Source organism: Vombatus ursinus, unplaced genomic scaffold (assembly GCF_900497805.2).
Source record: "Vombatus ursinus unplaced genomic scaffold, bare-nosed wombat genome assembly UNPS02014786.1, whole genome shotgun sequence".
Taxonomy (NCBI): domain Eukaryota; kingdom Metazoa; phylum Chordata; class Mammalia; order Diprotodontia; family Vombatidae; genus Vombatus; species Vombatus ursinus.
In genome coordinates, this window is record NW_020954564.1 from 4192859 (window position 1) to 4215375 (window position 22517).

Sequence of the window (22517 nt, forward strand, 5' to 3'; positions counted from 1 at the left end):
CTATTACTTAGTGTCTAAGCCTTGGGGGAAAACAAAACAAAACAAAAAAGAAAACAAAAAAATCTCTCTTTCTCTCTCTCCTGGGCTGCCCTCACTTTTGTGAGTGAAATATAGAATTATGACACATTGAGTGAACCACAAATATTAGTTTAATCTTAAGATTTTTGTTATTGCAAGTGTCTGGGCTAATGCATCAAGTAAATGCCAGGAGGGAGACTATGCCTTGGAGAGTCCAAGAGAAAGTCAGGGGATTGAAAATGGTCCAGTCACACAGAAGGGTACCTCATCTGAATTCTCTTGTGTGTGTCTCTCTCTCTCTCCCCCTTTGCCTTCAGAGAGTTGTCTGCACCGCTGGACTCAAGTGGTATCCTCACCCATCTCTGATTCACTGTGTAAAAGGCTGTGAGGTAGGTATCACAGGGAAAAAAAAACCAAAACCAAAAAACAAACTCTCTGTAGCTCTCCAAATAGAAATATTTCTAAAAAGAGTAAGGGATTTGGTGTCAAGCCACCCAAATTTGAATTCCAGATTTACCACTTGCTACCTGTGCGAACTTGGGCAAAAATAGCTACCATTTTGATGGCACTTTAAGGTCTATAAGGTGCTTTGTAAATATCTCATCTTATCCTCACAACTCCAGGAGGTAGGTGCTATTATTATCCCTTCTTTACAGACGAGAAAACTGAGGCAGAAAGACATGAAATGACTTGTCTAGGGTCACAAAGCTAGTAAGTATTTGAATCAGGATTCAAATTCAGATCTTCCTGACTCTAGGTTCAGGCTCTACCCACTGCTCTACCCAGTTGCCTCTCTGACCTAGCTACAAAGTCATTTAACTTCTCCTGTTGCTTTTTTCATAAAACAAGCAAGTTAGGATAGACAGCCCCCAGGCCCTTCTAGCTTGTTTGCTGTGATCTCATCACCTGTCTTCACATGAGGGGGATTGCCAAACTTGTGCCTCTTCAAATGGTCCTCTTCAAGAACAAAGGACAAACAACCACAACAACCACAACCACAACATCAACAACAACAACAAGCCTCTTCAAATATTTGCAGCTCTCTCCTGTAGAAAAGGAAACCTACTTAATCTTTGCGACTGCAGAATGAAGAACCAACACCGATGGATGGAAGTGACAGGGAGGCAGATCTCGGCTCAGTTTAAAGAATTTCTAATATGTTTTCTGGGGTAGGGAAATTCCTGCCATTGGACATATTCAAGCAGAATTTGGATGACTTCTTGTCAGGGAGGGTAGCAGGAAGCCATACTCTTGACCGTCAAAGCCTATTCCAACTCCAAGATTCCCTGATTCTAGTCTTCTCTACGCTGATCCCTCTGGATTCTTGAGGTACAAAAGTTAAACGCTCGCACTATGTCTGTCCTGATAGTTGTTTGTTTTCTTAATCCTCTTTGAAGACATTTCAATGAAGGGTGAATGTTCTACTACCAAGGCTATGGTCCTTGATGGAGAGATATTTATGAAGGGAAACAGAGGTTCTTTGTCAATATAAATAATCGCATTATTAATTGAACATAATGACATGCAACTCCTCTCTTGCTGGGATCATCAGATAGGAGCCTTGACAGCTTTAAAAAGGCTGACCTGATGCTTTCAGGAGAGCTTTCTCTGGTCTATTTGTTTTTGTCACTGAACAGAAACAGAGATACTTGTTCGATCCAGTGGGTCCCCATCTGATCTCAGTCACTTCAGGCATCTGTGGCTGGATGGTTGATCCAGACACTTTGGGTAGGTTGATGTCCTAAATTGTCTAGGGGACAGGTCTCTGATGATAATCTGCAAAAATTCAACCAAATTGCAAATGAGGGGAGGTATAATTCTTCCATAACTTTCAAGAAACAAGATGACTAGAAGTATTGCCTCAAGAGACAATATGGATGTTGGCTTGAGCTTCCATGGGGAGAGGCTATTGGACTAATCAGTATAAGAAGTAGAGATGGTGATTCTTTCAAGGGAGAAATCATTTTTCATAAAATCCTATCAAAAAACTAGTCATATCATCTCTACTTGGTACAAGACACAGAATGATGGTCTCTAAAACCTTACAAGCACATTATTGTACAAATCCTTGTGCAACTCCTAGTTAACCTCTCTGAAGACTGTGATGAATTTTCATCACATCATGTTCCATAGTTCTTTGATGTATATAATGACTCATCAAGATAAACAACTGTAAGTCAACTCTTGTCTCTTCAGAGGCTTTCTTTTGTCCAATTACAGCCATTGTTTTTTGACCAATGAACTCCTTCCTAGGTAGGAATGGTGTGAGGCTTGCTTTGGAGGATTTCAGTACTCTCTCCTTCACCCTTCCTAGATAGTGTATAGAGATCACCAAAAGATCCCACTAAAATGCTCTTCTTATACTATCAAGAGAAAATTATAAAAGATTCCTCTGAATCCCACAGCTACAGTAGCAGGCAAGTTCACTGGATTTGGATTCAGAGGCAGCTTTGTGTAGAGGCCAGAGGAATGGACTTATAGTCGGTAGGATCAGGGTTCAAACTGACTCTTCCTCAGCTACTTAGTAAATGTATGATGCTTAATGAAGCATGATGAAGGCAAGTCACTTAGCCTTTCTAGGCTTCACTTCACTCATTTGTAAAAATGGAAGGAATACAACAATATGGACCACTAACTTCACAGGGTTTTGGGAGGAAAGTGCTTTGTAAACCTTAAAGCTCTATGTTAATATGAGGTATCATCCTCACTGCGAAAAATGTTACTAAAGGCCTCTTTTTAGCTCAAAATTCTGAGATGATATAAAAATATACACTACTGCATTCTCCAGGGGAACACCCTGTGACATCTCAGGGCCAGAGCCCAGATCTCCAGCTTTTGTCATCATTTTTTGCCCAGCCCCTTCACTAGTTCTGCTATGCACCGTGGTACAGAAATGAAAATAACTAGGGAAAGAGTCACCTGGTATACCCACCAGCAACTATGACTAGTCCAGCATTTCAGGAAAATGCCACAGTTATCCAAATGCTTTGTATTTTTTTTTCAGTTTCACATGTATTATTCCCCTCCCTGTCACCCCCTTGCTAAAGAGACTGCTCAATCAGCAGTTTAAGTGCACAATTTGACAGCAGAATTCAATCTCTCCTTTGACTCAGCACTAGTGGCCTCAGGGAGGCCCTCACCTGACCATGCTCTGATTGTTATCTCCCTGGCACAGGGATAAGAGATTACTGCTCTTTTCCTCCCCCAGCGCTGTGATATGTGCCTAGAACAGTGGTGGCCCTGCAGAGCCACTGAGAGACAAAGTGAGCAGGCTAATGAGAGCAGCTGGGCCCCTGTCCCAATACAGCCAGACAGACCAGTCTGGAATTCCTGAAGTCTGATTTTTTTATTTTTTAAAGCTCACCATGTATCTCTTAACTGGTGCTAAAGCTTTAAGATTTTCAGCTTTTCTGGTTGAGAGCTGAGTAACCTTCACTTCACGTATACAAGACAGAGGCTTCCTTGAAAAAGTTATGGTGGCATTTGAAGTGATCTAGAAGTTTAATGTGACACAAGAATGTGAAGTGGCATACAAGAAAGTCCATGTGATCTTAGGCTTCAGGAAGGGGCCCATAGGTTCCAAGAATAAGTTGGGGATAGTCCCCACTACACCCTAGTCAGACCACATTGGGAATATTATGTTCAGTTCTCAATGCCAATTTTAGAAGGGCATTTTAAAACTGGAACACATCCAAGGGTGGGCAGCTAGGATGGGAAAGGTTCTTGAGTTTATGATGTATAGGGATGGTTAAAGGAACTGAGGATGTGCTCCCCAAAGATTTAATGACACTGTCGGAGGAGTTCCCTCTCCTCCCCAATTCCATACTTCTAATCATCTCAACATCATCATCTATTCTTTCCTTCTTTACTCCAATCTCTAATGCAGAGGTGCCTCCTTCTTCTTGCTAAGATCGATCTCTTTATTAGTGTCCTTGGTTACATCCCCTCCCTTTTCTTCCAGAAGTTTACCTCTTCAATCATTCTTCCCTCCCCCTTCTCTTTGTTTTTCTTTAATTTTTTTTAATTAATAATAATCTATTTTCTCTCCTTTATATCACTTTCTCCCCCACTGGAAAAAAATCAAAAAAAAAAAAAAGCAACCCTTACAACAATATACATTTTAAGCAAAATGATTCTCATATTTTCCATGTCCCAAAATCTGTGTGTTATTCTACATGTTAGTCCCAAACCTCTCTTTTAGGAGGTGGGAGTCTTCTGGAATAATGTTTAATCACAGTTTTTAAGTCTTTCAAAGTTTTGTTTTGTTTTGTTTTTTATAATGTTACTATTATAGTATAAATGGTTCTCGTGTTTCTGCATCAATTCATAAAAATCTTCTCAGGTTTCTCCAAAATCTTCTCATGTCATTTATCGTAGTACAATAGTATTTTACTCTATTTATATACCATAATTTGTTCATTCATTTTCCCCAGTTGATGGCCATCCCCTTAGTTTCCTCTTCTTTGCCACCACGTCCTTTGCACAGCTGCCAAACTGATATTTCTAAAGCACTGGGATAACCATAGAACTCCACTGCTTAAAAGATTATTGATTGACCCAAAAATAGCAGGAGGGTGGTACAAACATGGATGAAGATGCTGCAAAAAAGGCTGAAAAGGATTCATCAGAGAGGTAGGAAGGCAATTATGACTAAGTAGTGTCACAAAAACCTAGCTTCAGTGACTTCTTATTACCACTAAGGTACAAAACAAGCTTCTCCTTTACATTTAAAACCCTTTACTGTTTGGCTTTAGCTTATCTTTCCGGGATCATAATGCTTTATTCCCCCTCACGTACTCTTCATTGATTTATTGACTTATTGGTCCCCATCCATGACATTCCACCTCCCTACTCAGGACCTTTTTACAAGCTGGACCCCATGCCTAAAATGTTCTCCCTGTTCACCTTAGCCTCTTGGAAAGCCTAACTCACTTCAGAGCTTAGCTCAAGTACCACATCCTTTAAGAAGTCCTTTCTTTGGAAAATGAAGGAACTAGTTATTTCTAGTTCATTTTACTTCAGGTGAGCTAGATTTTCCTCCCAGTATAAAAATATTCTTAGATACTTTATTTGACGTACATAGGGTAAATCTGGAAACAACTTACAAGTTTTAATGAAAGGAGGAATAGTTGACTAAATTCTCATATAGCAATGGAAGGGCATGGTGCCATAAAATGGCAAATATGAAGAAACATGGAAAGAACTGTATGAAGCAATGCCATTTTTATTTCCTTTCTTTTAATAATATATTTTGTTTTTTATATATCATATAAAACCCTAATATGACTGATACGTTGATTGTACAAACAAACAGACCTGTCTTTGAATTCCTGGGCATTCAAAGGCAAAATTTACATTTTTAAAAGTTGCATCTTTTTACAAATAATTAACATAACATTTTCTCCACCAAGTTTGGCCTTCATTGTCATTTCTTTAGCTGATTCCTCATTGGTATCAGAGTATAAACCCCAAAAGCATAGTATCGTGAGGAAAGTATTATATCTAAAAGTTAGATGACCTGGTTTTGAATCTGAGCCCCTCTGCCACTTACTAACCTTTTGACTATAAGCAAGTCACAACTTTTCTGAGCTTCAATTTCTTTATCTATAAAATGCAAATAACAACAAACCATATAGTGCCTGCCTCACAGGGGTATTGTGCAGAAAATAGATGGATCACAGATTTAGAACTGGAAAAGATATCAAAGATCATCTCCCCCACACTTATTTTATAGGTAAGGGAATGGACACATAGAGATTAAATGATTTATCCAAAGTCACATTGGTAGTAAGTGGCAAAACAAGTGTTAAAAACCTAGGTCTTCTAACTCTAAATCCAGTAGTCTGTCTACTGCACGTTGATTTGTAAACAGTCATTACAAAAATGGGGATAGCTATTATTATAAAATGGCTGATCTTCTACCAACCCATCTACTTTCATTCCCAGGATAGGTCCAGGTATGCAGCTCTTTTGCTAACCTAATATATATTAGGTCATAAGCAGGCCTCCTTAGGGGAAAAGGGAACTGAAGCCCTTATTGATTGGCTCTAGTGCATCTGGTATAATATAAACTTAATAACGCAATCATAGACTAGTTGTCCTATCACACAGCCACACACACTCACATGAGCTCTGAGTTCTGAATAGCTTCTTAGCTCATCCTTCCTTAGAGAGATTTCTAGGGGAAAAGTCAATCCTTGTTCTTCCTTTAGACATCAAGAGGGAGGTGGTGAAAAGGAACCTGGTAGTACTAGGCCCTGGGAGACTTGGGGGAGGAAAAAGTGGGGTCAACAAGGTTAATGAGAGCCTAGCCACTTCACGAAAACCCACAGAGAGATTTCGAATATAGCCATAGGAACCAAGGCTGCCTCTTTAGATGAGTTCACTCTAAACATTAGAACAAGGAAGTAAGCTCACAGAACCTAGAATGTTAAATGTTAGGATGTTAGAACTAAAAACATGGAATATTAGAGCTGGAGTAGACCTCAGAACATAAAGCAGTGTTAGAGTTGGAAGGGATTCAATGGAATGTTAGAGGTAGAAAGGATTTTACACCATGGACTATTAAAACATAAGATCAGAGAGGGGAGCAAATAAGTATTTACATAGCAACTTCTATGTGCCAGATACTGTGCTAAGCACTTTACAAATAGTGTCTTATTTGATCCTCACAATAACCCTTTGAGGTAGGTGCTATTATTTTCATTCTCATTTTACAGTTGAGGAAACTGAGGCAGATAGAGTTTAAGTAACTTACTGAGGTTCGCATAGCCAGTTAGAGTCAGAAGTCAAATCTGAACTCAGGTTTTTCTGGCTTCAGGCTTACCTCTCTATCCTCTGTGCCATCTAGCAGCTCTGAGATCTGGTGTAGGAAGGAACTTCAGAGGTCATTTAGTCCAACTCCCTCATTTTGCAGATGAGGAAACTGAGGCTCATGGAGACTATGTGATTTACCCAAAATTATGCAGGTAATAAATATCAGAGTGAATAAATATCAGTCAATGTTCTTCCCATGGTACCACATACTTCCCTATAATGGCAAGGGTAGGACTGATAGGATGGCACACGACAAAGATTCTTAACTTGGGATTCATGAACTTTTTTTAAAAAAAAATTTTAATAACTGTATTTCAATATTCCCTACAAGAATCCTATGTATTTTATGTATTTTAAAACATTATTCTGAGAGGTACATAAACATACAACACACACACACACACACACACACACACACACACACACACACACACATGGTTAAGGACTCCTGGATAATGGAAAGAGCTTTGGTTATGGAAACAAAGAATCTGGATTCAAATTCTGCCTAGGACAGTACTTGTGACCTTGGTCAAGTCACTAAGGCATCCTTGGCCTCAGCTTTATCTGCTATGAGATGAGGAGGATTGGACTAGGAAACCTTGAAAGCTCCTTCAAGTTTTGAATCTTTCGACCCCTAAAATGTAGAATTTTAACATGAGTTTAAGGGACCTTGGAGGTCATCCAAGCCAACCCTCTTGTTTTATATTTGAGGAAACTGAGGCTTAAAGAAGTGAAGGGGTCTAGGGCTAGGTCTAGAGCCCAAGGAGGTCTACTCCTAGGCTTGAGCTATTTCACCTTGCTATTCCTCCAGCTAAGGCTAGGATTTTCCCATTGAAGAGGTGAAGAGATGGAACCAGCATCCACACTAACCTGTTCTATTATCTGACTTCATCCTCTGTATCTCCCTTGTTCCTTGGCTAGAGAATAGGTGTGGGGTAGGATCTATTTGCATTAGGAGTCATGTAATTTCTGACTAGATGCCAATCTTTCTGCTCTCTGGGAAGAATCCTTGCCTTCCTTAGACATGTGTACTGAGGACTTCTACACTGCAGAAGCCACAGACTATATACCAGTAGAGATATGCAAGTATGATAGGATCATAGCTCTGGAACAGAAAGGAACCTCAGATATCATCTAGTCTAAACTTCTCATTTTATAACTGAGGAAACCAAAGCCACTGAAGGAGGTTAATTGACTTGTTTCAGTTTACACAAGTAGTAAACCTCAGAGGTGGGATTTGAACCCAGGTCCTCTGCCTTCCAAGCCATTGCTCTAAATATCTTCTCCTTCCTTTCTCTGTCACTTGTCCAACCTATAGGAGGACAGCAGGTAGCTGCTTTATTATTTGATTCTTCTTTCAACTAGATGCAGTATTTCACATTTTATTCAACATAATATATTTCCATCCTCCAGGAGGAATCTGCAAAATGGCAAATCATAGTTCTGCAGAGGTTTAAGTTAAAAAAAAAAATTCTTCACAACAATCCTATCAGCCAAGGAAATAAATTATTATTCTCATCCCTATTTTCCAAATAAGGAAACTGAGGAGAGAAGTTAAATGATTTGCCCAAGGTCACAGAGCTAGGTGGTATATGTTACTAGGATTTGGACTCAGCTTTCCTGACCCCAAGTCCTGGGCTTTGTCCAAAATGCCTCATTATATCTCTAGAAAAGGACAGTCATTTTTTCGATTTAGCCCCTCATCTTTCTGACTTTCTGACCCCATTTTCTCACTCAAAGGCAAATTTGCTAAAAGCCTTCAGCTATAGTTGAGCTATAAAATTGCTCAGCTACTATTGCCTGAGTTACTGATGTCCCATCTTTGACTGTCCCAGTTGGCCCTGACATTACTAACCCAATAGCAGGAGCTTCTATGTGGAGTAAAGATTCCGGGAGCATCTCCTATAGACATAAGAAAACAAAACCCATGGCAGATAATAGGAAATAGAGATAGAGGGGGATGCTGACCTTTCAGGAGGCTGCAAGCCTTCTCCCACTGCCTTCTCCCACTGCCTTCTCCCACTTTTTAGCTGACTTTGGAACCTATGAATGAGCCACTTCACTTCCTTCTTTCACTTTGGCTTTGCTTCCCCTACCCACTCACATCCAGTCCACAGGTATAACTGAGACCTCCTTCCTCCACACGCTGGTGCAGGGCCCAGAGGCATTGGCTGATTCAGCAGAGAGTCTGAGTGGACCTGGTTCACTTTTTCTACAAAAAAGACCTTGAAGACCCCTCAGGGAACACCCTTGGAGTTGAGGCATTGCCTGCCCCATAGGTAGTGGATAAGCCTGTAAGAGGCTCAGCTCCCTGTTGGTAGTAGAGGTGAGGACCTGTGAAAGGACATTATACACACATGGGAAGAAGGAACCTTTACTTTCAGTTCTTCTTGAGCTGACTGGAGCTTTGGCCCAGGGCCCTAAGGAGTTTGCTTTTATTTGGGGAATCTTGGGCACCCCAGTACCCAGGAAGGAAGGCTACAGCCCCGCCATAAGACAATGCCCTGGTATGGCTGCCCAAGTCAGGCTGCACTGCCTTGAGGACCCTTTTCAATTTTTTGTCTTCCTTTCAATAGCCTTTCATGGGAGATAACTACTGTGATGCCATCAACAACCGAGCCTTCTGCAACTATGATGGGGGTGATTGTTGTGCCTCTACAGTTAAGACAAAAAAAGTAAGTAAGGGCTATTTCTCCTTCTTGGAGGAACCCATCCCCAAATCTCTAGCTTATAACTCCAAGGGGCTCCCATGCACCTCATTGCTGGGGCTCAAGGATGAATCCAGCTGGGGAAGCCTTCTAATTTGCTGCTTCTAATCTCTTGTGAGATAGGCAACTAAACTTGTTAGTATTGTGTGCTAAATAAGAGTTAATAGACTATACATGAGGATCAAATGACTTTTCCTATGAAATAAAATACATGTGTTTGCTGGGGTTTTGTGATTTCTATTTTGGTTGTAAGAAGATTTTTTTTTTCATTTTCTTCTGATTTTGCGGTCATGTTAGGAAGAATTGAGGTTGCTAGAAACCTGAATTCCAAATAAATGGGATATTAGTCAATTTTTAAACCTCCCCCCAAAAAACAAACAAAAAAAAAAACTTTAATATTCAGTTCTAGTTTAAGACCACTTTATATTACCTGGGTTTCATAAAGAAAAAATAAAGGCCAAATAAAACCAAAATCACTGTGTGTAAGAGGCAGCAATGAAGAAGAGAGAGCATCAAAACACTAAAATTAACAAGCCTTTTCAGGGTGAGGTGAGCCAGAAAGAAGAGATCTGAGAGAGGTATCATGGAGTAGTGGCAGAAATATTGGACTTCCTGGAATAAGAATACCTGGGTTCAAATCTCAGTTTTGTTATTTACTATTTTTTGTGACCTTGGACAAGTCACTTCTTTTTGGCCTCATTTTTCTTATCTGTGAAATGAGGGGGCTATACTTGGGAATGGCTTTTTGTATCTTTGGGCCTTGATTTCTCCCTTATTCTAATGAAGATTTTGTGAAGAGAAAATGAGCTGACAGGGGTGACAGGATTATGCAAGCAAAATAATCTTATTCTAGCTATTACTGTAACATTCTGGACTCCAACCTTGAGATGAAATATGCTGCATAATATTTCTCTTCTCAGGAGTCAAAATGGACTAGGTACCCTTTTCTTCTTCCCCTTACTGAAGTTCTTTCAAGATACTAGACCCCATTTGTAACCTATTGGTTTAAAAAGCCCATTAATATAAGGGCATCTGCATTCAGTCACTTGGCAGGCATTTATTAAGTACCTACTATTTGTTGGGAATTGTGTCAAGTAAGAGGAAGGGGAGAAGAAGTTCCCTTTTCAAGGAGTTCATAATATCATGGGGATGTAAAATGCAAATGATGATGTACAAACAAGATGTACACAAGAGAAATTGGAAGCAATTAACAGAAGGAAGGCATTGCTATTAAAAAGGATTGGGAAAGGCTTCTTACAGAAGTTGGGATTTTAGCTGGGACTTGAAGGAAGCCAGGAGGCAGAGGTGAGGAGGGAAAGGATTTCAGGCATCAGGACAGCCAGTAAAAACACCTGGATTCTGGAGATTCTTTTGTGTGAGAGAACAGCAAGGTTACCAGTATCACTAGATTGAAGAGTGTAACTAAACAATGGTGGGAAGATTGTCCTGGATTGAATATGCTTATGGCCTTGCTTACAAAGTCAGATGTTCAGACATGGGCCCAAAGCTGGTGTTCTCAAATGCCCCTGGAAAGACATGTCACCACTGGCATTCTCCCAGGACATCAGCAGTCCCCAAGGTGCTCCAGCCAAGTAGCCAGTGATCTGGCTGTGGGTCTCTGAAGAATCAGCTCAGAGGCTTTTAGGAAAGTATTTCACTGTAACTGGAAAGTTTCTCCCTGGGTCTTTGGGATTGGGATGTGACATGGCTAACATCGATACTGGCCTTTCTTTGATCTCCTGGAATCCTAAGAAGCTGGAACATGATTCCATAAAGTCTTGTTTCTCCTCTTTTCTCATCCTCAGATGCCTGCAAAAGGTTGAGAATGTACCTTGTCTTTTAGCTTGAGGCTGTGTGGACCACGTAAAGTTGTTTGGTGATTGTGCCTTCTGGTATAGTGAACTGAGCTCTGGAGGTGTAGTCAAAAGATTCAGAGGACAGGAGTTTAAGTCCCATTTCTGCTCCTTAATAGCCATCTGACCTTGGACAAACAATTTTACATGGATTCAGTTTCCTCACCCATAAAATGAGAGAGTTAACCTAGATGACCTCTAAGCTCCCTTTCAGATTTAACATTATGTAATTCTGTGAATTGCATTTAATTACAATTAATATGAGTAGGGTGTCATGCTCAGTGGTAGATATGTAAAGATTGGGGGGGATAATTTCTGCCTTAAAGGAACTTATATACTTTTGGGGGGGGGGAGGTTATGGCATCAATAATTATACTACCTGGTAGACTTCAATAAGAGAAAATGAAAGCTCCATATAAGCTGTTGTAAGAACATTATAAGTTATAAGAACAAGAGTGATCATGGAGTTTCAGAGATGTATCTCAGAGGTCACCTTATCCAACCTGTGGCTGAATAGGAATGTCTTCTGTAACATCTTTGAAATGTGGCCATCTAGCTTCCAAAGGGTCATGTGACAATGATCTCTATGGTCCCTTCCAATGCTAATCATGTTGCCCTTGAAGGACTCTGAGAATGAGTTTTTGGTGGGATTGGTGGGGTAGGTAGGGGTGAGCACAAGCTAGATTCCTTCTCAATGGTAAAGGCACCTTTCAATCTGAATAAGGTTTGGACTTTAATGCAAAGGTCTATTGGGCATTTAATGCCTTGGTGGAATTTAGAGATTCATTGACCTGGCGCATCCTATGGCCCCCAGCCAAGGGATTTCTTCTCAGACAAAGGGTAAATTAAAAGCAGCAGCAGCAACTGCCGCATTGGCTTGGGAGACATCCCTGGCTTCCAAAAAGCCCTGCTATCCCAATGGCACAGCTCTCCCAAGAAGAGGATTCCCAAATGGCATTTGCTCAAGGACTCAGTGACCTCCAGGTCCTTACAAGCTGGGGGATCTGACCACAATACCCCCCCCCCGGCAAGGAGCAGGGTATCTCCCTGCAGTCCTGGGGTGGTCTGTCATGCCGTTAAATCTTGGGTGACTATTTTGACTAATTGCATTCATGTTTTCACAATCAGTAGCAGGGAGATGGGAAGTGCGGCTAATTGCTGAGCAGCAGAGTAATGTGGCTTTTGTACTCTGTGCGGTTTGGCAACCATCTCTAGATCACTGCAAGCCCAGAGCTCTGAGTCTCTGAAGCTCCAGGAGGAAAGCTGGCAGAGGCCTGGAGGGCGTCAAGGTGATGGAACCCTCCAAGGATGCTGGGATTGACATTCTACCACCTGTCAGTGGTTTTACATATTCTTCAGTATTCACCCTGTTCCTCATTGGACATCATTATATGTGTTGGAAGCTTGCCTCTTAAACCAGACACTATAGGGAAGCCGCCTCTCAGCTTCTGTTCCCTGGGAAAAATTATAATGAAATGAGGCCTGGATCCTCTAAAACACAGAAGTTGTCCCAGTCCAATGGGCTGCTTCCAGTCTTAGAGAGATCCCCATAAAACTATGCCTGAGAGGCTTCCTTGATTTGGCATCTTTAGGACTCCACTCTACGGATGATGTTCATGAGGTTTCTCCTAACCCTTGGATCAGGTGCTGAATCCACAGCCATGAATTAATTCTGCCACTTCTTCAAACGTGGTGTTCCAACCAGGGAGATGTGGGAATACTATATTCTCCAAGTCCTTTCTTTCTCTTAACCATCAGCTCTCAACACTTTTTCTTTCCAGGACCTTTGAAGTCCTGAGTTTGACCTGGTATGACCTATTGGCTCATGGGATTCCTTTTTATTATTATTATTATTTTCTGGATATGTGGGAACCATTCTTATGACTAAGAAGCCAAGAAAAGAGAATTCTTTTCTTGTATTCCTGCCCCCTCCCCCTCCTCAAGTGACCCATCAGCATTTGCCTAAGAAAGGTGTCAAACGAAGGGAAATTAAGTGAAAACTCCCTGCCCTGACCTGCCTAGGTTATCTTGATACAGCCTCTGCATTCAGAAGGTGATGCACCCTGGAGCACAAGCACTGACTGTGGAGGAGGGGAGGGAGTTGTTATTCATACTTTCAGAGTTGTTTGCATCAGGAAAGTTTCGAAAATGCTTTGACAGCTATCTCCAGACATGCTCTTTCCCAGCACGTGGTCCTCTTCCCTCATCACCTTCCTCCCCCTCCACTGTTGCTTGTTCTGCAGACTGCCTTGTGCTTCTGGAAACTTGGAATTGACTGGATGGTACGAGAGGGGTTCCAGAATGACTCCAACCAGGATTTAGTGGGCTTCAGAGTAGAAAGGCCAGAGCTGTTTACTACTGTCAGCATTGGCAACTTGCTTCCCCTTACTGATAGTGATCATGGCATTTTTGAAACCCTGTGGCATTTCCTCAGCACTCCCAGATGTGGAGGGCTGATATCTAAGCAGATTCTTACCTATCTTCTTTGAAAATCATTGGCTTCTGCTATATTTTTGTTCTTCTTGCCTCAGAATGAAGCCCTTTCTTGGTTGGGATCCTAGAATAATAGGGACTCATATTTATATAGCTCTTTAAGATTTACAAAGTGTTTCCCTAGCAACTACCCTCAGAGGGAGGTTGTACTACTGATATGCCCCTTTTTCAGGTCAAGAAATTGAGGCTGAACTGGTAGCTATGAGCAAGTCTCTTTTGCTTTTCTCAGTTCTTAAACTCCACCACTATCTATCCCATCATGGCAAAATATGGAGCAGGGCCCAGTTATAAAAATGTTTTATTAGCCAATATTAAGGCTGAGAAGTTGTTCTACATGTTTTAGATAAGGAGAAGAGTTTGACTTAATGGAGCCCTTTGCAAAGGTTATATTTTTAAAATAAAGTTTAGTTGTAAATTTTTAAAAATTCATTAAGTTTTAGCTTGTTTAATTTTTTGAATAAAAATAATGTCCTTTAAGACATTCAACTTGCACACTATACACACATATAATTCCCTGAAATGAACCACACATGCTTATGACAGGAAAAAAGGAAGTGCCCTGTCCTGAAGACAGAGCAGAGGATAACAGGTGAAGTGATGTATGTGGGACCCTGGTACCTATGGAATGTTAAAAAAGACTTAGAGGAAAGTCTCTAGCATATTGGGTAGTCCTCAACAAAAGATTTTTGTGGGAATCTGGTCAAGAATCACACAGGCTAAGAAAACATGCATTGTTCTTTTGTTGGAGGAAAATTTTGTTGGAGGAAATTGGAGGAAATGAGATCACAAATCCATTGACATATAAAATCCTATGTGAATATAAGCTGTTGTCTAGTTCAGTCTTTTCATTTTACAGACAAGGAAACTGAGCCCCAGAGAGTTAAACTATCTTGTCCAAAGTTGTACATTGTAATAATTGGCAAAGCTAAGATTCAAACCCAGATCCTCTGATTCAAAATTTTTTCCATTATTCTACTTAAAGGTCATCTATCACTTAATTTACAAATGTGCAGAATGAAGAGAAAAAGGGTGAAGGGACTTTTTCAGGAATACATAACTAGGAAATGGCAGTGCCATGACTAGCACTGAGGTCTCTTGACTTACACTTGGATGCTATCTCTACTAAAACTTGTTACTGTTATATTATAGACATTTGAAGATGGTGTTAGCATCCTAATCAGGATTTGACAGCCCAGCCTCTTCCATCCTTGCCTTAATTCTTGGCAAAGAAAAGCAGTCCTTTCTTTTTTTCATATTCTCCAGCTGTGAAAGAATATTCCCCAGAGCTCCTGTGAGGCAGAGTTCTTTAGAGTTCATAGACTGTGAGTAGTAGAAAAGACTGGTTCAAAACTTATGATCTAGTTCAACCCTTATTTTACTGATGAAGAAATGGTGGTCTAACAAGGGGAACTGACTTGTCTGAGCTCGAACACATACATAAAATCTTCCATTCCAGTCAGAGGATCATAGGTTCATGGATTTAGAACTAGAAGAAACCATAGAGAACATTGAGTCAAAGACACTCATTTCACTAAAGTGGAAACTGAAGCACAATGTGGTTACACAGTTAGCAAATGTCCCAGGACAGCATTTGAATTCAGCTTTTTATAACTCTGAATCCAGGGCTTCATCCTCTCTATCATATTGCCCCTCAAGGAGCATTGCTTTCAGAAGTCAGATCATTTTTCTCACATTTCCCCAACCCCTCCTCTGCTCCCAATTGCTCACAGGATTGGAATGCCCTTCCCTTCTTTTCAAGTTATCCTACTCTCAAGTCCCACTTCTTTCATGAAGCCTTCTTGATTGCCCTAGGGATAAAGATAAGGCTAAAACTCAAGTCTTCTAACTGCCATCACATTGCTCCTTGTAGCCTTTATATGTTTCTCTCTTTGGTAGTTCCAGTGCTAGAAATTCCTAAAATCTCTGTAGAACTGGGGTTCTTAATCTGAGGCCCACAGATCTCACTTCTTTCCTCCCCATGGTGTCCATAGGTAGATTGCAAGGAGTCTGCAAACTAATGGGGGAAAAATACATCTTTATTGTCACTAACCTATGGTTTCCTTTGTGGTTTTATGTATTTCGCTACACATTTAAAAACATTCTTTTGAGGAGGAGTATATAGGCTTCACTAGAATAGTGAATAGATAGTTCCATGATACAAAAAGAGGTTAAGAATCCCTGTTGCAGAAGAAATCCTGGAAAACTTCCAGTCAAATTGGAAGATTGGCCAGGTGTCCGAAGTATTTCATTAAGGGTTGAATGGGAACATAGTAGTTTAGTGTTGACTCAAAGGTAGGTGTTACCTACCAACATCCAGGTCTTTAAAATTGTTGCAAGCCCTATGGCCATTTCAGAATACATTCTGCATCTCTTTTTTAATTTTTTTTATTAGTGAATTTATTTTTAGTTTTCAACATTCACTTCGATAAGCTTTTGAGTTTTAAATTTGCTCCCCCTCCCTGCCCTATTTCTGCATCTCTTGAGGTTAAACATAAGCTCCTTCAGGGAAGGCACTATGTTTTGTTTTGGCTTTGAATCTCCAGTGCCTACCTTGCAAGGTGCTTTGCACTTATTAGGTGCTTAATAAATTCTTGGTGGTTTGGATTGAGGTTGCTTCTAGCTCTATGACCCTGTGACTCAGTGTTCTCATGCCTATCTTCTCTCTTTTACTCCTCCACTCCCAAGGTTGTTATCTGCATGCTGGATTCTGAGTCAGAATCCTGCCCTTGCCTGTTTCACAATAGCAGCCAAGACCTTCTGAGTTCAGAATTCTGTGTTTCTCCTGAACAGGCTGCATTCCTGAATTGATTACACAGGTTGAGGAGGCAGCCCTTACATGTGTTCCAATGGGAGAAACAGCAGCTCCCGAACTCAGACTTGGCCAACAAAGGGGGTAGAAGAAAGGCTTTATAAAAATAATAATAATAAAGCTTAGCTTTTACCCGAACAGCTGTTGCAGGAAGTGCACCTTCCTTCTCCATCCTCCATTACCTCCAGATGCCTATTCAGGAACAGTTTTGTAAAGTTTGGCAAGAACCTCAAAATTTAAACCCTGCCCCACTTCCATCTAAATCAGGGGAGAGGGGTCAAATATGTTTGCTGAAGAGGTAGCAAGGTGTGTTGGAAAAAAAAATTGTGGCTTAGGTGTCAGTCACATCATGTACCTTTACCTTTCTGAGCCTCAGTGTCTTCATCAACAACACAGAAATGATAATACCCACCCTGCATATCTCATGTGGTTTCCTCAAGGCTCAAATGGTCTATGTGAAAAGCACTTGAAAAGTTACTTGTGTGATTTTGGGCAAGTTAATTCACTTCTGAGCCTCATTTTCCTCATTTGTCAAGTAAAGGGTTGGACTAGATGGTCTCCAAATTCCCTTCCAACTCTAAATCCTAGCTGGTAACTTGAGAGTAGGATAACTTGAAAAGAAGGGAAGGGCATTCCTAAGTCCTGTGAGCAATTGGGAGCAGAGGAGGGGTTGGGGAAATGTCAGGAAAATGATCTGACTTCTGAAAACAATGCTCCTTGAGGGGCATTATGATGTAGGGGATAAAGCCCTGGATTCGGAGTTATAAAGAGCTGAATTCAAATACTGTCCTGAGACATTTGCTAGCTGTGTAACCACTTTGTGCCTCAGTTTCCACTTTAGTGAAATGAGTGTCTTTGACTCAATGTTCTCTAAGGTTTCTTCTAGCTCTAAATCCATGAACCTAAATCCAATGGCCCTCCATTGAAGTCAGCCACTCTCCTCATGGTTCCTCTTCCTTTGTCACGGAAATTCCCTTCACCTTCAAATCACCTTACTCTCAAGTCACTGTCAAGTTCATCACACTTCTTCCCTAGCTACCCTAAGGGTCAGCATCTCTCTCTATCTCCAAACACCTTCAGCCTTTGCTAACCATTTGCTGCTTGCTCTAACATTTATTTAACCACACAATGTATTTCATTTTTATTTAGCCTTTCATGTAAGCTTTGTTCTCCCAACCCCCTATTAGATTGTAAGCTCCTAGAGGGCAGGAGCCATGCTTTGCATTCTATTCTCCTGACATCCTTATCAGGCTAACATGGTGCCTTGCATATAACCATAGTAGTTGCTCAATATATATTTGTTTGTAGGATTTAGAGCTAGAAGAAGATTCAGAAATCATCTAGTCTAATCCCTTCATTTAACAGATGAAGGAAACAGACCCATGGAGTTGTAATGACTTGCTCAGAGTCACACAGGTAATTGAATTAGCAGAACTGAGATAGTATCTGAGAATTCCTGACTCCAAATGCATTGATCTTTCTACCATACTATGCTTTTTAAGTGAATACACTTTGGTAGCTCTTCCACCCCACCCCCAAATTTGTCAGCATCTTCTCATACTCGAATTGAATGAAATGCTTTCAGCTGGAAGGTATTTTTGAAATTATCTAATTCTTAACCTTGTGTTGTGGTTCAGTCATATCATTCAATTGCTTATTGTTCCATCTCCCAAATCTGAGATTTCTCAGACCAAAAGACACTTCCTTGGAGACTACTCCCATATACATATACACACAGACATGTGTGTGTGTGTGTGTGTGTTTGTGTGTGTGTGTGTGTGTGATTTTTCCCATTAGAAGATAAATTCCTTGAGAGCTGGGGTAGCTCAAACTTTTGTTGTTGTTGCTCAGTCATTTTTCAGTTGTGTCTGACTTTGTGATCCCATTTGGGATTTTCTTGGCAAAGATACTGGAGTGGTTTGCCATTCCCTTCTTTGGCTCATTTTACAGATGAGACAACAGAGGCAAATGGGGTAAGTGACTTGCCCAGGGTCACACAGCTAGGAAGTATCTAAGGCTGGATTTGCACTCAGGAGGATGGGTCTTCCTGACTTCAGGCCCAGCATTTTATCCGCTGTGCCACCTAGCTGCCCTACCCTTGTGTACCCTGTCCCATTATAGAAATGAGAAAACTGAGATTCAAAGAACCAAAAAGACTTATTGAGGTCACACAAACAATTAGGGGTAATCAGAAATAATGTCATTAGAAAGAGAACACCCATGAATTATTGTCCTGGTCATTTTAGAAATTTAGAAGTGTTCTTTTAGTTCTTACATAATGATTTTCTTGACCTTTGTTATCTCTCAGTTTCTTAAAATCCCATGTCATTAAAAATCTATACATATCTGTTGATTTTAGCTAGGATTCAAACCCAGGTTAGCTGACTACAAATCTAGTTCCCTTCCCCTTTCTCTATACAATGTTTCTGAAAGGTGTAGGGAAAAAAAAATATTAATTGGAACATCAGAGGCAGTGTGGACCTTATTAGTCAAGAAAGAGGATCTTCATTTTTTAAAATTTTCCTTTGGGACAAAAGTCTAGTGACGAGACCTCTAGTCAAATGGTTTGGCCAAAGGGACCATTCTCTTTGCCATGGGGTAGCAATTTAGTTCTGAATTGCAGGGGACTTGAAAAGACTGGAATTAGCTACTCTCTTCTGCCACACTCTTTTTATCTGAGTTAGGCAATAAAGTACTCCATTTGGCTATCCAAACATTCCCCAGCCCCCACCAACACATGAATGTGAAGACTCAGTCTTCCTCTGCAGACAGGCTGATGCATGTAGGAGAGGAGAGGAACTGTGATGATTCCATTCAGAGTACATTCCTGGTGTGTTAGTGATGAGGGGGATGCATCCTTATTGTCTGGAAGTCCATGGCGGTGATGCATATGCTGCCCAGAAACCAACTAAAGGGTCATGTGTTAACAACGTATGAGAGGAGAAAGGAAGGGGGATGGAGAAAGAAAATGGGTAGAGTAAGATCGAGAAAGATGCAGATTGTTCACTGAGAACATCTGAACAGGTTACAGTACTCTGCTAAAAGGAGAGGGAGGGGTTAGGTCATTAAGTCCATGTGCGCAGATGGGAGACACTCTGGAGAATGCACTTTGCAAATGTTATGATGCAATAAGATGAAATCACCTTCCACCAACAGCCAGGTGATCACACTTAGACCTTTCAGAAGGTGAGTCTAGCATTGCTAGCATTGCATTCGGATAGCAATAGGCCCTCCCATGTGACCTGTCTCCCCACGGCTTTTTAGATGGGAGAAACTGAGACATAGAGATTTCAAATGGATTGAAGGGACCTTAAAGATTATTTACTCCAACAGAGGCCCAGAGAAGGGAGGTAACCTCCCAAGTGTCACACAATGAGTAGCAAAGCCAGCATTCAAAGGCAGATCCTCTGACTTTAGTTCAGAGCTTTTTTTTTTTTTTCACAATGCACTCTGTTTTCTTTTTAGGCTATACTAGATTTGGAAGGAGATTTCTCCTCTTGTGTAACCCCCTCTTCACCCCTAATAGATTTAAGATGGGGAAATTTGGACCTAATCACTTACCCAAGGTCACAAAGCACTTTACAAACCTGAAAGCATTGTACAAATGTGAGTCAGATAATAGTCAGAGAGAGCTAGGTAGTACAACGGACAGAGAGCTGGACCTGGAGTCAAGGAAGACTTGAGTTTAAATCCTGCTCCAGAAAATAGCTGTATGACCCTGGGCAAGTAGTTTATCCTCTTTCTGCCTTAGTTTCCTTAACTATAAAATAAGGATTGTAATAGAACCTACCTCTCAGGGTTATTTTGAGGATCAAATGAGATATTTGTAAAGTGTTTAGCACAGTCCCTGACACATAGTAGATGCTATATAAATACTTACTCTTTTTCCTTTCCTTTTCCCTTTCCTAGGCATCAATTCAGACTAGAAGCCAAATCTGTCTGTTTTTCTGTCTCTTCACCCCTGCCCCTATCTGAAATCACTGCAACATGTAAAATTGCTCCAAGTCCTTCTCATCTGAGTCTTGAATGAGGAATTTAAGCATAAAGCATATCTCTGACTCAGGGTCTCATGCCACCCACACAGCAAGCGCCTTGCCTGACCCAGAGATGCTGCCAACAGTCCTGTCACTGCCCAGAGCCTCATCAGGCATTACAAAGAACACTTTCACATGACAAGGACCTCCACTGCTCACGTTCCTTCTTCCCTCTCTCTCCTGCAGGTCACCCCCTTTCCTATGTCCTGTGACCTACAAGGAGACTGTGCTTGCCGAGACCCAAAGGCCCAAGAGCACAGTCGAAAGGACCTCCGGGCCTACAGTCATGGCTAACAATGGGCGAAGAGGAGCCAAAAACCACCCAGCCCGAAGGCAGGCTACACGAGACACCACATCCCTTTTGGTATTGTTTTTATTGTTAGCTGCTCAACTAAATGGCCTCTCTGCACCCAGGGACCCTTAGAATTCAACCAGTCTGCCTTTAATTTTGCCCAAGAAGGACTCAAAGCTGGGGTTATGTACCAAATCGCATCATAATGACCAAACAGAACAGAGTTAAGTCCAGAAGACTTGGAAGTATTGCAGTGGTGTGTGGTGTGCAGTGATGGGCCCACGTAATTGGAACAGCATGACTTGAGATGGAGGTTACAAATGAGCTCTTTATCTATGATGTGTATATGTGGTCTAAACACATGCATATACAAATATATACATACGTGTGCATACATATATGTGTATATATATATGTATATGTATATGCATGTGTCTGTCTCTTTAGAAGTTAAGGAGGGAGAGAGGAAAAGACAAGACACATTCCTCTCTGGTGCTCACTGCTGATTCTCCATGGGAGAGTTGCAGCTTTGAAACTCCTGGAGTTGTTGAGACCACATTAGACCAATGCTGAGTGCCAAGGTATATTGTGCTCCAAGTATTGGGTTGGGGGAGGTGTTGGTTTCATCCCAGGACAGTAGCCCTCTGAAAGCCACATAATAGTTGGAAGGTGAAGGTGTAGTCTTAGTCTCAGTGGACAGTGGGTCCAAGAGAAGAGGAATGGGTTACTGCCCATTCTTTCTACTGCTGGACACTGGTCTTCCACTTCAGAAAGAGTAGTGAGCAGTCCTGGGATGACGCTCTAGATGAGAGGTGGGAAAAGCCTTCAGCCTGGCTTGGCTGCTCAGAGACTTTGAGGTGCTTAGACCCCAAGAAAACAAAGAGGAAGAACCAGTGGATCCTGCCCACCCCTAGATCTTGCCATTCAAGCACATCCTGCTGCTATGCCTGCTGCTACATCCCATCCGGTTCATTTCTTTACTGTGTCAGGACAGGGTTACAACAACCCCCAAACAACCAAATGGTCTGCCTTAAAGCTTACCCACAGCCTGCCTTCCACTTCTTCCCACTGCCACCCCCTTAACCCTATGGCAAAGGAAAGGACACTCACTGGCTTGTGTGGTGAGAGCTCACATTCCATATCACCTCTGGAATAGACCCTTTGGGCCTGAGAGAGCAGGGAATTTGTCAAGCAAACAGACTCCAAAAATTATTTTAAGGGTCCCAAAACCAGAGCAAAGAATGCTGAAGACAGTGTTAGCATTTTGGAACTGAGTGTATCAGTGTTAAATTTCCAGGAGCCAGAGAAAGATTCCATTCCTGGCTAGACATTGGTCTCCGGGATTCATTTCTGCCCTGAACAAATACTTGCTAGTGGACCAGTTTCTAGGGAACAAACACAGTCCCAGAGATGGCCAACCCCCTCTATACTCCATAATAATCTCACCTCAGTAGGGCTCAGTAAAACTCAAAGAGAGGATGGATCAGTAGAAGT

At 41.3% G+C, this 22517-nt stretch overlaps 1 protein-coding gene across 1 annotated transcript in view; it reads left to right on the forward strand.

Annotated features, from left to right (window-relative positions):
* The window catches only part of LOC114046873 (pappalysin-1-like), a 280259-nt gene extending 258815 nt beyond the window's left edge, over window positions 1-21444 (forward strand). Inside the window, exons 20-22 of the mRNA XM_027867456.1 lie at window positions 336-407; window positions 9411-9509; window positions 20918-21444. Of these exons, the coding sequence (XP_027723257.1) occupies window positions 336-407; window positions 9411-9509; window positions 20918-21025 (279 nt within the window). The 3' untranslated portion in view covers window positions 21026-21444. The remainder of the gene's footprint in view (window positions 1-335; window positions 408-9410; window positions 9510-20917) is intronic.
* Window positions 21445-22517: the final 1073 nt, after the last annotated feature.